Below are 13,177 nucleotides of genomic sequence, written 5' to 3' on the forward strand. Positions count from 1 at the left end.
AGTGTTCCTCTCTCCCCACATCCTCGCCAGCATGTGGTATCGCTTGAATTTTTGATCTTAGCCATTCTGATGGGTGTAAGAACCCCTACCCTGATCTAGCCAATGGGCAGAACACTCTCCACAATTGAGTGGAGAGTGGGGTATGACTTTCACACATACTCTGGTGCCTCATATTTGGCCATGTCCCCTGGATGGGGAGACCTGGTGGCACTCAGAGGAAGGATAGCAGGTTACCAAGAAGAGACTTGATACCCTATGAGCATATATAGGGGGAGGAAGTCCCCCTCAGGAACAGTCATAGGGGAAGGGAATAAGGGGAAAATGGGAGGGAGGGAAGAATGGGAAGATACAAGGGATGGAATAACCATTGAGATGTAACAAGAATAAATTAATTAAAAAAAAAAAAAAAAAGATTTAAAACCATAGTGATATGTATTTGTAATCCCAAGTGCTTGGAAGGTCCAAGCAGGATGACCACTTGGACTCAAGAATTTGAGGCCAGTCACATCCCAATAAGCTTTATAAAAGCATTTCCTAGGAATAATATATTCGCCGTATTAGCACTTTTATTCTCTCATCTTTTAAAATAAAAATTTAAATCAATAAATGAGATTAAACAAATTAACTAGTAAGTGTCAAAATGACATAAAAGGTTTCAGTTTTGCATTCTTTAATTGAAAAATGGAGGCTCGTTTGTGTAACCATTTCTTGACAGGTCTAGCATCATTAATTGCATAAAACATCCATTCTATCCTAGAATGGAATATTGAAAGCTATGATTTTTATCTACATTAGTCAGGATAGTAGGAAGAATTATAATTCAAAACAACTCATCCAACTGGTATCATCTTCAGAAACATGTCTCAAAGAAAGTAATCTTGAATTGAAGATAAAGTATCCAGCCTCCAATATACTGATGTGTCAATTTTGAAAAAGAAAAAGAAACTAAGCTGTGAAATTATAGTCACATGAGGTGCAGTCAACTTAAAGCCCCTTTAATAGACAGACATAAAACACAGGCCACAGGTAGAGTAGGGTCTCTGTTACTATCTGTTATAGATCACATGAACTTCACAGCAGGACTGATTTGAGGGTGTGCTCTATCCAGCTTTGGGTAGGGGTACCAGCTAATCACCACACAAGGAAGGGATTTGGGAATCAATGAACCAGGACAGGGTGTAATGCCCAGGAGATCAGGCAAGAATCTCATCCTGTATTCTTTGAAACATTGTTAAGACACATAGGAACCAGGATTCAGTGTTCAGTAAGATATGCTATTCTCTCTTGCAGAATCCATGTGATGATAAACGACACAAAGACATCTGGTCGAGGGAGAAAACTTGTGACCATTTGCCAAAATTCCTTGTAATCGGGCCACAGAAAACAGGTAAGGCTAGGCCGTGATGCTTCTTGCCCTGTTGTCATTATACATGTGACATTGCAGTATGGGATCTTGTTTTGTGACCTGTGCAAGCTCATTGTTGAGTTTCTGTAAACCTCTTCATGATACACCTTTTATCCTACAGTCCTCAAAAAGACGCTACTGTTGCCGTTAAGGAGACTTGAACACTAAATATTTTAGATATGGGGTTTTAAATTGTTTAACACGCATATCAAAGTTTTGACAAAGTTTTGATGTCACTCTTCCCCTGGATTTTAATTTTTGTGGCTTTGTCTAATTAATCCTCAAGTTAAGTTATAAAAAGGTGATTTATTATTCATACTCAGACTGTTTTACACTGTACAGCAGCTTGCATCGATTTCTGTTCAGAACTACGGTTGCTATTCCTCACAAGTTATTTTATATGGGTGTTGTTAAAAATAATCATTAAGCATTAATGTGCTGCAGAATTGTTTTCTGCTATGCCCCAATTTCCCCAGCCCTTGGTATTTTCCTTTGCACTGAAGGACAACTGTGTCAGGATGTAGTAAAAGAGAGTGAAAGTATTTCACCAATGAGATGACACTTTCAATTAGAATATTTTACACTTTCTTCAGCGTGTGACAGTTTTATATACTTTGCTTATATCCTGATTAATTAAAGTTTTTATTGAGTTGCTGTAATTTGAATTCACTACTTGGACTTGAAGCACCTTCACCAGGGAGAGCACAAACCATAACACAAAGCAAACAGTCACAGTAAATATGCCTGCTGCACAGAAGATATTTGTAATACAAGCAAGTAGATCATTTTAAAGGTTGTGGGCAAAATTTCTCGACTATTAGATATTGCCTGTAGAAATCTTTTCTTCCTCTAGGGATGTAAATTGCATTACAACAGCATGTTAACACATGTGCAGGGAGGGTGGAAATACAACACATATTTTCAGATATATCATGTTTCTGTTGTTTAAAAGGTGCATTAATTTTCTGCAACTCTCTACAGCACTGCTAACTCGAGAATAAATAGTAAAGAAATAAAACACCCCAGTGTTGTAAAATTTTGTTTAAAATTTAATTTAAAGACAGACCCTCTATCATTTGTCATCGAATATTATTACTTCTTAGTTATTCTAGAAAACCACACATTATTAACCATAAATCTTGTTCCTCCTTATTATTTGTATTTATAATACCAATATGTTATACCTTTATTTTTAATATGTTCCCTATCCATGTGGCAATGATAAAACTCTTAGTAGTTTTTTTCCTCAGATCAAAGAAATTGTATGTCAATATTCATGTGGAATGAATATATTATTCTAATATAAATATGGTTCTAATAATTTGAAAAATCCAACCACAGATATCTGTTCTCTATATTAGCAAGAGTTCCATTGCAGTCAAGAGGTTGCAAATCCTGAAGGAGGGGTCTCGGGTGTCAACTAACTTTCGACCCTTGAGCACACTTAATTTTTGCCCCATGATACATTCACTTCTTGAAATAAAAATGAGGTGCAAAAAATAAGCCTAAAACCCACACTGGATCATAGATGGAATCTTTTGTTGAAATCAACCAGGGGATGAAAATAGACAGAAGACAGAAGAGCCTAGACTTAAGGCAGTCCACATGATGTTTCTAGATGTTCTAGAAGGTTCTGCACGCATATCACTCAGAAACTGTTTTACCAGTGTGAAAGAAGTTTTCTAATAGCAACAAGTTCAGCAGCTAATTCTAAATGCCATTTGTTCAAAATTAATTTTTTCATAATTTTCCTGCCTTAGTATGGAAATTAAAAGCGGTTGGTTATATAAAAATAGAATATTTTCTTGATTATTACTAAGATAGAACTCTGTCCTCCATTTCCACAAAGAATATAAAAAGGATTGTGTAACAAATGACTGGTAATGAATGATAAAAAGAAAACAAAAACACAGATATTTTATGGCAGCTGACATAGGATGCATGCCCTGTTATAAGAACACTAAGCCACAGGTCTGTCCTCCCTGGCAGCCTGCATTTCCTGTCCTTGCTGCCAAAGGACAAAAGGACACCCCACATCCTCCAGCTCCTGATGGCATGAAGATGTAGAGTTCAGATTGCAGAGGCTACGATTTTCTGTTTCTCACATCTGGCTAAAATACCACAGCCACAGGAAGATTAACAATTCTTTATACTGAGTGAAGTCATAAAATATCTATTATTGGAAATGCAGCAATAACTTTGAAGCATTAATTTATCTGTGCCCTGATCCAACCATGTTCAAACCCCATATAGATATTAAACTATCAATTTTCTCAGCTCTCTTGTAGGTCTTAAACACAGAAATCAAGCCTTTCTGTATCTCTCCTCTTTCTTTTTCCTCATCATTATTTAATTTTTTTTTCAAGTCTGAAAAAACAGCTATGGAGCCCCAAGATTCCATGTCCTTTCCACTTTTCAGTCTAACTCACTTTTCTCTGGAACTTGTGGTTCTTTTCACATTTTCTTCTTTGTTAGCCATAGTTTTCAAAAGAAATCAGATTAATTCTTTAAAGACTGTTCTCATAACTTTAAAAACTTTTTGTTTTTACTGTGTGTGAGACTCTTATTCTGGTTGACACTCAGTCTCTCATTGTTCCATTCAGTTCTTAACTATCTCTCTCTCATTCTCTTTCCTTCACTGATTTACGTTAATGATTATTTATTTTTTTATTTTTAAATTTTATTTTATTAATTTATTCTTATTACATCTCAATGGTCATCCCATCCCTTGTATCCTCCCATTACTCCCTCCTTCCCATTTTCCCCTTACTCCCCTCCCTTATGACTGTGACTGAGGGCGACTTCTTCCCCCTGTATATATATGCTCATAGGGTATCAAGTCTCTTCTTGGTAGCCTGCTATCCTTCCTCTGAGTGCCACCAGGTCTCCCCATCCAGGGGACATGGCCAAATATGAGGCACCAGAGTATGTGTGAAAGTCATACCCTACTCTCCACTCAACTGTGGAGAATGTCCTGTCCATTGGCTAGATCTGGGTAGGGGTTTAAAGTTTACGGCCTGTATTGTCCTTGGCTGGAGCCATAGTTTGAGCAGGACCCCTGGGCCCAAATCTGCCTATCATAATGTTCTTCTTGTAGCTTTCTAGGACCCTCTGGATCCTTCTAGTTTGCTATTCTCCCATGCTTCTCTCATCTAGAGTCCCAATAGGATGAATGATTATTTCTTAAATAATAAGCTTTCAAACGGGTGTTAGGTTTGTATACAGATTCTTTTTTAACTCTTTGAAATTCTGTCAAAAACAGTTGGCTTAGGTTCTTTCACTTCACTAACATGAAAATAAGAGGTAGTTTTCCCAGTGTAGACATGTGTGAGATCCTGTATGCCATATCTGCACACCTCTAAAAATTATCGTTCTAGACATTTTAGCCATGGAGACTTATAGCTCAAAGTTCTCATGGCTAGAAACCTACTGCACTAGGGTGCTCAGGTCTGAGGAAGCAGTGAACCTTTAAAGCCAGGAGCCTTGTACCCCACAGCTGTAGGTCACAACTACCGATGTCAGGAGTGCCCCCCTGCCAAAACATATAAAGCCTTTTGAAACTTCAAAAGCAACGAAGTTCACTGTTTCAGTGATTCAACTCTTTGCAGCCCTCTGTTCTCAGGTCTTATATCTTCTTTCCTGTTGCTTCCTGATATTTCCACCATTTTGTAATTTCCAAAGTATCTTTTGTCCACCATTATCTTTTGGAACTTTTTACCTACATTCTGGTACTCAGTAAACAAACAGTGGGCTTTCAAAGTCACTAAGTCTACACTGTGTAGCTAGTGTTGTGGTATCTGAACTTTGAATGTTAAAGATATCAATAATAGCCTGCAGGGCCTCTACCTGGACTACATCTAGATGTTGGTGTCTAGAGCTGGAAACCCAGAATTCCATCCATTTTCAGTGTTACTATGTTAGCCATCACTAGTCAGCATAAAGACAACTTAAGGCAATGAGAAGGATGTTGTTGAGACCCAGATCCAAGATGGCTCCCCATGAGGGACTCTAGCAACCACTTTGTAACCTGGATATCTAGAGCTCTGTCTTCAGCTTAACTGAAACTATCTAGTAGCCCTATGTATCCTTGAGACCAAGAAACAGTCCAAAGTGACTTTGTTTTCTGTGACTTCATGAATATGTTTCTCTTATCGATTGGCATATTTCTTCTAGAATCATCTGTAGAGCTGGCATTGTCATATGCTTCTTTATCTGGTTTTCACATTATTTCTTTTCCAATTTTAACAGATAGTTTTGCTGGCTATAATAATATTGGTTGGTATTTGTGGGTTTTAGGGCTTAGAATATGTCTTTTCAGGCTTTCTGGCTTTAAAGGTTTGTGTCAAGTTATCAAATGTTATTTTTTTACAATATTCAGAAATGTACTACTCCATAGTAGGGTTAGATATTGATTTTTTTCTTTTGCTTATCTGACATTTGGGGTTATAATCTCTAGGCCATGTCTTCTGGTTATAAGATATAGTCCTTTGTCTTCGGCATCTCTGCCTAGGAGCTTGAAATAAGTTTACCCTAGCACTGAGAAATTCTGGAATATGATGACATCATAAACCAAGTAACCTTAGAAAGATCTACAGAACATTTCACCTAAACACTGAAAAATAGCATTCTTTTCAGCAACACATCAAACTTTCTCCAAAATTTAATACATTAGGACATAAACAAGTCCCAACTCATATAAAAAATGAAAATAACAATATGAATACTGAGTACACCAGAATAAAACTGGCAATAGAAATGAGCCAAACTAAACTAAAAAGAACAAAACAATACCCTTCTGAATGTGAATTATATTTGTGTCAAGAAGTCAAGAAGGAAATTTTAAAATATCTTAGGATTTAATGAAAATGAAATTATAACATTCCAAAATATTTGGAAATAATAGTATCTATAGTACTATGCACCTATATTGGAAAATATGAAAATCCTCAAAGCATTAATGATACATCTTAATGTCTTTCAAAAACAAAAGAACATTCTTATAAAGTAAAAGAGAAGATATAATCAAAATCATGGCTAATATTAATAAAATAGAAAATAAAAAATACAAAGGACAAATGAAATCAAGTTGATACTCCCAAAAGAGTAACAAGCAAAATTTAGTTAGATTCAACAAAATAAGGAAAATATCTAATTTAGCAAAATTGGAGACTGAAAGGGAGAGACTTCTAGAGATCCTGAGAAAATCCAAAGACTAATAAAGACATTCTTTAAAAATTTGTATTTCAACAAATGTAATAACCTAAAAGAAATGCACACACACACACAAACTCCCACCAAAGATAAAGATAAAATAAATAATTTAAATATATCCATTTTAGTATGCAATATCATAGAAATGGTAATTAAAAATTTTCTCACATACAAAAATCAAGGGTCATTTGGATTCTATACAGAATTCTATAAAATATAAAGAAAGGACTAGCACTAATACTTCTCATGATGTTTTATTTACTAAAAATATGGAGGAACATTTCCACATGTTTTTATAAAGCCCATATCATCATGACACAATTATCTGACAAAGATCCATTTAAAATAGAAAATTATAGGTCAGTCTTGCTGCTGAACATAGATACTAGGCCTTTCAATACAATATGCTTGAAAACTAAATTCAAAAAGAATTAATAAGATTATTTAAAATTATAAAGTAGGCTTTATTCCAGAGATTCATCAACATACATAAATTTTAAACATATTCTACCAAACATCTTTTTAATAAGGAAAAGTGCCAAAAACAGGAAAAAACAAAGAATGTTCACTCTACCCCTATACCTGTTCCATATAATACTTAAAGTATTAGCCAAATCAATAAGGTAAATGAAGACATAGAGGGGATGTAAATAGGAAAGAAAGAACTCATAATATCCTTAGTTTTAGATATGGCTTTCAACATCAAGATCCTAAAGGCTCCACTAGAAGACCACAGTTGATGAATACATTCAGTAAGGTAAAATAATACAAAATTAATACACAATAGTCTGCATACTTTCCATAAATAAACAACAAGCATATTGAGAAAAATATGGAAACAATATCATCTATCTATCTATCATCTATTTCTATTCACTTTGCATCCTGGTCATAGCTTCATCGCCCCTCTCCTCCAAGTCCCATCCTCCCTTCCTCTCCCTTCTCTCTCCTCCCCTATTCCTTAGAAAAGGGGAGGTCCCTTACCATTCACCCCAAGTCACATCAGGACTGTGTGTGTCCTCTTCCCATGTGGCCTGGCAAGGCAGTCCCTCCAGGGGGAAGTGATCAAAAAGCTGGCATCAGAGTCAGCACCTATTTCTCTTATTAGAAGACCCACATGAACCCTGAGCTGCCCCTTGGCTGCATATGTGTAGGAGGCCTGGGTCCAGTCCATGCATGGATCTTGGTTGATTCTTCAGTCTGAGCAAGCCCCTCTGGGTTCTGGCTAGTTGGTTCTGTTGGTCTTCTTTTCCAACTCTTATCATCTCTAGGTCTTTTCCTCCTTCTCTCCACTTTTCCATAAGGCTCATTATGCATTGCCCAGTGTTTGGTTGAGTCTGAGCAACTGTTTCCAACAACTTCTGGTTAGAGCCTCTCAGGGAACAATTCTGATAGTCTCCTTTCTGCAAGCATAACAGAGTATGGTTAATAGTATCAAGGGTTGGCTCTCTCCCCTGGGATAGGTCTTTGGTTGGGCCAGGGATTGGCTAGACATTTCATCAATCTCTGCTTTATCTGGGCTGGAGAGGTAGCACAGAGGTTAGTTGTTGAGCTCTGACTGTTCTTCCAGAGGTTCTGAGTTTAATTCCCAGTAACCACATGGTGGATCATAACCGTCTATAATGAGATGTGGTGTCCTCTTCTGGAGTACAGGCATATAGGCAGGCAGAACACTGTACGTAATAAAAACATAAATTTTTTTCTAAATATGCTTATCTTTTAATCTCCAGATATATGTATTTCATTTGGAATACCTATAGAGGCCAGGAAATTGGCAAAGTGCAGGGAGGGGAAGCATTCAAGAGCAGGGAGATAGTGTGAAGTGGTATGAAGGAGCAAAGGAGGCTAATAGAACAGGAAGGGTTAGATTGTGAGGGGAACAATCTAGAAGAGGGATAAGTAACACAAATTGTCTCTCAAAAAGTAATATAGAAATCTATTAAGTATAAACTTAAGTATATGCATAAATAAAAAAGTTTATGTGTAGTTACCCTAGAATGGAGCAACCAAATCCCTACTAGGCAACATAGCCTGAAATAGCCATTGGCAGATATAGTTACCATCTTTGGAGCTATTGCCAAGTAAGGTCTCATCAATCAAACATTACAAGTCATTGCCAATATCCATGGCTCCCTTTTAGGTCTTAATGGTAAGACTCTACTGCTAAAGATACTACATGCTTGAACCATAGAACATGGAGACCTCAAGCTGGTTCTGACCCATAAGTTCATCCATGTTGGTTAGCCTTCATGGATCTGAATACTGTTATCCATGATACTGGAAGAGGGGGAAAGGAATCATCAATTTTATCTAGCTCTGTATTCTGAGTACTACAATAACTATCCTGGAAAACACACACACACACACACACACACACACACACACACACGACACACACACATACAGTTGCAGTAGTGGTATACACATTATGAGAGTAACCAACTAACTAACTACTCATCATCTGGACCTTGACTCTGCAGATTGACAGGCCATGGGCCTTACAGAAGAAATTATTACTATCTCTTTGCCAAATGAGAATAGGAGTAAACTATCTACTAGTGACTTCTTAGTATACCTGTAAATTAAGCAGCTCTTTTTTTTTTTTTTTTCAATAGATGACAATTAACAGACAGACCCTAACTAGTTAAGAATAATGAGTACTGTGGAAAGTGCAGGTCTAAATTGGATATCTATATTAAATACTCTTCCCCAGTGCTCAGAGATTAGAGGGTGTGGAATACTATCTACTCAAGAGACTATGGGTAGCACAAATTGGGTTTGATGGCCTAAAATTAAAAAAAAAAAAAAAAAAAAAAAAGCACACACACATTGTTGGGTGTTTAGAGAAGACAGATCTGGGAGGAGTAAGCAAGGTGAAGGGTACTGCATATGATCAAAATAGATGGTACAAAAATTTCAAAGGACTAATAAAAATACAATAAAAACAAATATTGTTAAATGGCTAAAAACAGAAAAAAGGTTTTGAGCTTTGTATTGCAATTCAAAAAGCAATACATAGAAGAACCCAACTAACCCAAGACTAAGAAGTAGCCTGCTTCTATTGCCTAAAAAGAAATGTCACATTTGTGATAGAACTTTAATTTTACTAATATATGTATATGCATGGCTTCCAGTACCACCAACTACGAGTCTTACCTAGAAACCAATCACAAGCCCTGCATTATATCAACTGTGGGCTCTTTGCCAAGTCAGTTAAAAGACACAACCTGAATGAGAATAGCTTCAGGCAAGGCAGGTACATCTAAAGTTCACAAAACTTGGTGTGCACACACCACCTATGCTTTCAGCATTTAAAAATCTAAGAGAGGAAAGAGAGAGAGAGAGAGAGAGAGAGAGAGAGGACAGACACAGAAACAGAGATAACCCAGGTGTAGCTTGGCTAGCAACTAGTCTTTTAAAGCTTGTATGCCCTAGTTTGCTCTCTATTCCTGTGTTGTGATAAGCACCATGACCAAAAGCAACTTGGAAGAAAGTGTTTTATCAGGCTTACATGCCCAGATCACAGTCCATCACTGAGGGAAGTCAGAGCAGGAATTCAAGACAGATACCTCGAGTCAAGACCTGAAGAAGAAGCCCTATGCTGCTTACTGGCTTGCCCCAAGTTCACATTTATCTGTTACTTACACTTTAATTCCCAATATAACCTGCCCAGGGGTAGCTGGGCCATCCCAGAGTAATCATTACTCAAGAAAATTCCCCCTATAGGCTAACCTGACAGAAGTCAGTTCTCAATTGAGGGTCCCTATTTCCATGTCTCTGGCTTGTACCTAGTTTTGTTTTGTTTTTCATTTAAACTTTATTAAAAAAATAAATAACTATGACAGCACTAAGGTTGTCTAAGAACATTTGACAAAGAAGAGATGTCTTGGGTGACAGCTCCTACATAAGACATTCAGATGGGATTAGCCAGAGTCTTAGAGCTGTCACTCATGAGACCAAATAGCTTTTCCCTATAATTTTTTATTCAGAAAAATAATTAATTGATTATTAATTAATTAAATGGTACTTACAAACAAATCTAGGAAACTAAATCCCTCAACTGTGTTTAACTTTGCTTAAATATTGTCTATCTGTTCTTTATTTATTTACTTTTTAAAAAAGATTTATTTATTATTTATACAGTGGTACACATGTTCACCTGCAGGCCAGAAGGGGGCATCAGGCTATATTATAGATGGTTGGGAGCCACCATGTGGTTGTTGGGAATTGAACTCAGGACCTTTGGAAGAATAGTCAGTCCTCTTAACTTCTGAGCCATTTCTCCAGCCCCTACCTGTCCTTTAAAGGGGTGTTATGTTCCTTATTTAATCAACCAATAAAACTTGGAGCCACATGTTAAATATGTTTAATATCCTACATATTGAATATGCCTTCCATGAAAAGTGATGGCTCCTTTCGATACATTGTTAGTGCCTTTCTTTAGCTACTCAAACCTCTATTCAGTCCTTCTATTACCTATGGACGTGTCTCAAGTATACACATAAACTTAAGTTTCTTGTAGCCTCCCTTGTATCTTCCCATTCCTCTCTCCCTCCCATTTTCCCCTTAATCCCCTCCCCTATGACTATGACTGAGGGGGACCTCCTCCCCCTGTATATGCTCATAGGGTATCAGGTCTCTTCTTGGTAGCCTGCTGTCCTTCCTCTGAGTGCCACCAGGCCTCCCTATCAAGGGAGCCAATGGACACAACGTTCTTCATGTGGATATTTTTAAATCAAGAATTATCACCAACGATCACTCCTGTGGTATATGATGAACAGCATATCAGCTTCTATTGAGTACATTGATCTACTTGACTGAAATTAAACATCAAGCAAAGATTCACCAGATTTATTTCCAAAAATTAGAAAGGCCTTCTATACCTGTGACACCTCACTCCAGAGGGAAATTGAAACCAGATTTCTTAAATTCTGTCTTGACAGGGTCTCTCATCCATTTTGCTTTGGATACATAGCAATATTGAATCAGATACTTAGATACATAGAACAACAAAGACTAATATAAACACTACTGGATTGCTATTAAAATGAAGTCCCTAGTTGAAGGCAAGGAGATAATTGGTCTACTGAATATTATTTTTGGTTAAAATTTGACATTGATGTGTTAATCTCTTTGTTTACTATCATTTAACATACTCTCTTTTCCTTTGTAATAGGAACAACAGCACTCTATTTGTTTCTCCTTATGCACCCTTCCATCATCAGCAATCTCCCTAGCCCGAAAACTTTTGAAGAAGTTCAATTTTTCAATGGCAACAACTATCACAAGGGAATCGAGTGGTAAGGATAACAACAAAAAATGAACTCCAATATTAACACATGCTCCATCATTGCAGAGCAATTACAGATGTGTGCATGGCATCTGCATAATTACAGAATAAATTTGTTATGCTCAATTCTACCACAGTGAATTAGAAATTAATTTATAATGATGATATGTTTAATCAGTGTTGCTTATAATTTGATTTGGACAGTGCAATAATGATAATATTTTTCTGGTAAGTTAATATGATTGAATAAAGAGCATTGCAGGGTATTTTTCATCAGAATTATTTATAAGGATATTTTAAATTCTCTTTAAGCATACTCTTATTTTACAATTCCTCAATTTATTTTATTAAACACATAATTTGTCTTCACAGCAATGCCTGAGGTTGCTTTATTTTGTTCTCTGGGATATGAGTCTTCATTAACCACATGAGCTGTGTACGTTGAATTGCAATGTAGGCAATATTTTTCATGCAAATTATAATAGAGCTTTTCCTAAACTATATCAATTCCACTCTCACACACAGAATAAGCATTAATTGGCACTTGATAAATGATGGAAAATACTTAAAATAACAATACTTTCCACAAGCTAAAATTAATAAACTTAATACTGGAGATGGTGTTCACTCTGGGGAAAATTTTCTGGCTATATCCCAACTTTCCAAGAAATTATGAGCCTAGATTTGATTTGTACTTCCTAAGCATATAGGAAAATCTCATGTGAGGAAAATTCCATTCAATGCACAATTTGTAGCATGTAATTTTGTGTGCTACCATAACACATGAACCTTCTAGAATTAATGCCTGACAAGGGCAAAGCCAGTGAGCAGATCTCACTCCTCATCTCAAGTGACACTCTGTTCACTCTGCAGCGAAGATGCTACCTTCCTGTCTTACTTCTACATTTTTGAATTGCGTGAAAATTATTAAAGAAAAAAAAGCAATTTTCTCTTATCTCTGAGCTCAAATGGAACACAAATTTTCAAGCAAGAATACAGATGAGATTCTTCAGCACTCTTCATTTGGGAAACATAATAACAAATGTCAAAGAGGAAAATAAGTGTCTTATATGAATTCTTAATTACTCTCATTTTTTTTTCTAGAGCATTTGAGGGTGAGAGAAGTGATGAGCTCTAAAGAGGGTTACACACATAATTAAAGCCGTGTACTGAATTAGCCTCAGAACATATTGATTCTATAATCTACACACAGAGGAATGTTCTGACAGCATATGGAGAAGTGAGCCTATGGAGCCATTGCAGGATCAACT

The 13,177-nt window shown here is 36.5% G+C and overlaps 1 protein-coding gene across 1 annotated transcript in view; it reads left to right on the forward strand.

Moving 5' to 3' along the window:
- The window catches only part of Ndst4 (N-deacetylase and N-sulfotransferase 4), a 283,257-nt gene that overhangs the window by 253,222 nt on the left and 16,858 nt on the right, over positions 1 to 13,177 (forward strand). The window contains exons 7-8 of the mRNA XM_051166027.1: positions 1,291 to 1,387; positions 11,793 to 11,916. Coding sequence (XP_051021984.1) covers positions 1,291 to 1,387; positions 11,793 to 11,916 — 221 coding nt within the window. The remainder of the gene's footprint in view (positions 1 to 1,290; positions 1,388 to 11,792; positions 11,917 to 13,177) is intronic.

This window comes from Acomys russatus, chromosome 23 (assembly GCF_903995435.1).
Source record: "Acomys russatus chromosome 23, mAcoRus1.1, whole genome shotgun sequence".
NCBI classification, from domain to species: domain Eukaryota; kingdom Metazoa; phylum Chordata; class Mammalia; order Rodentia; family Muridae; genus Acomys; species Acomys russatus.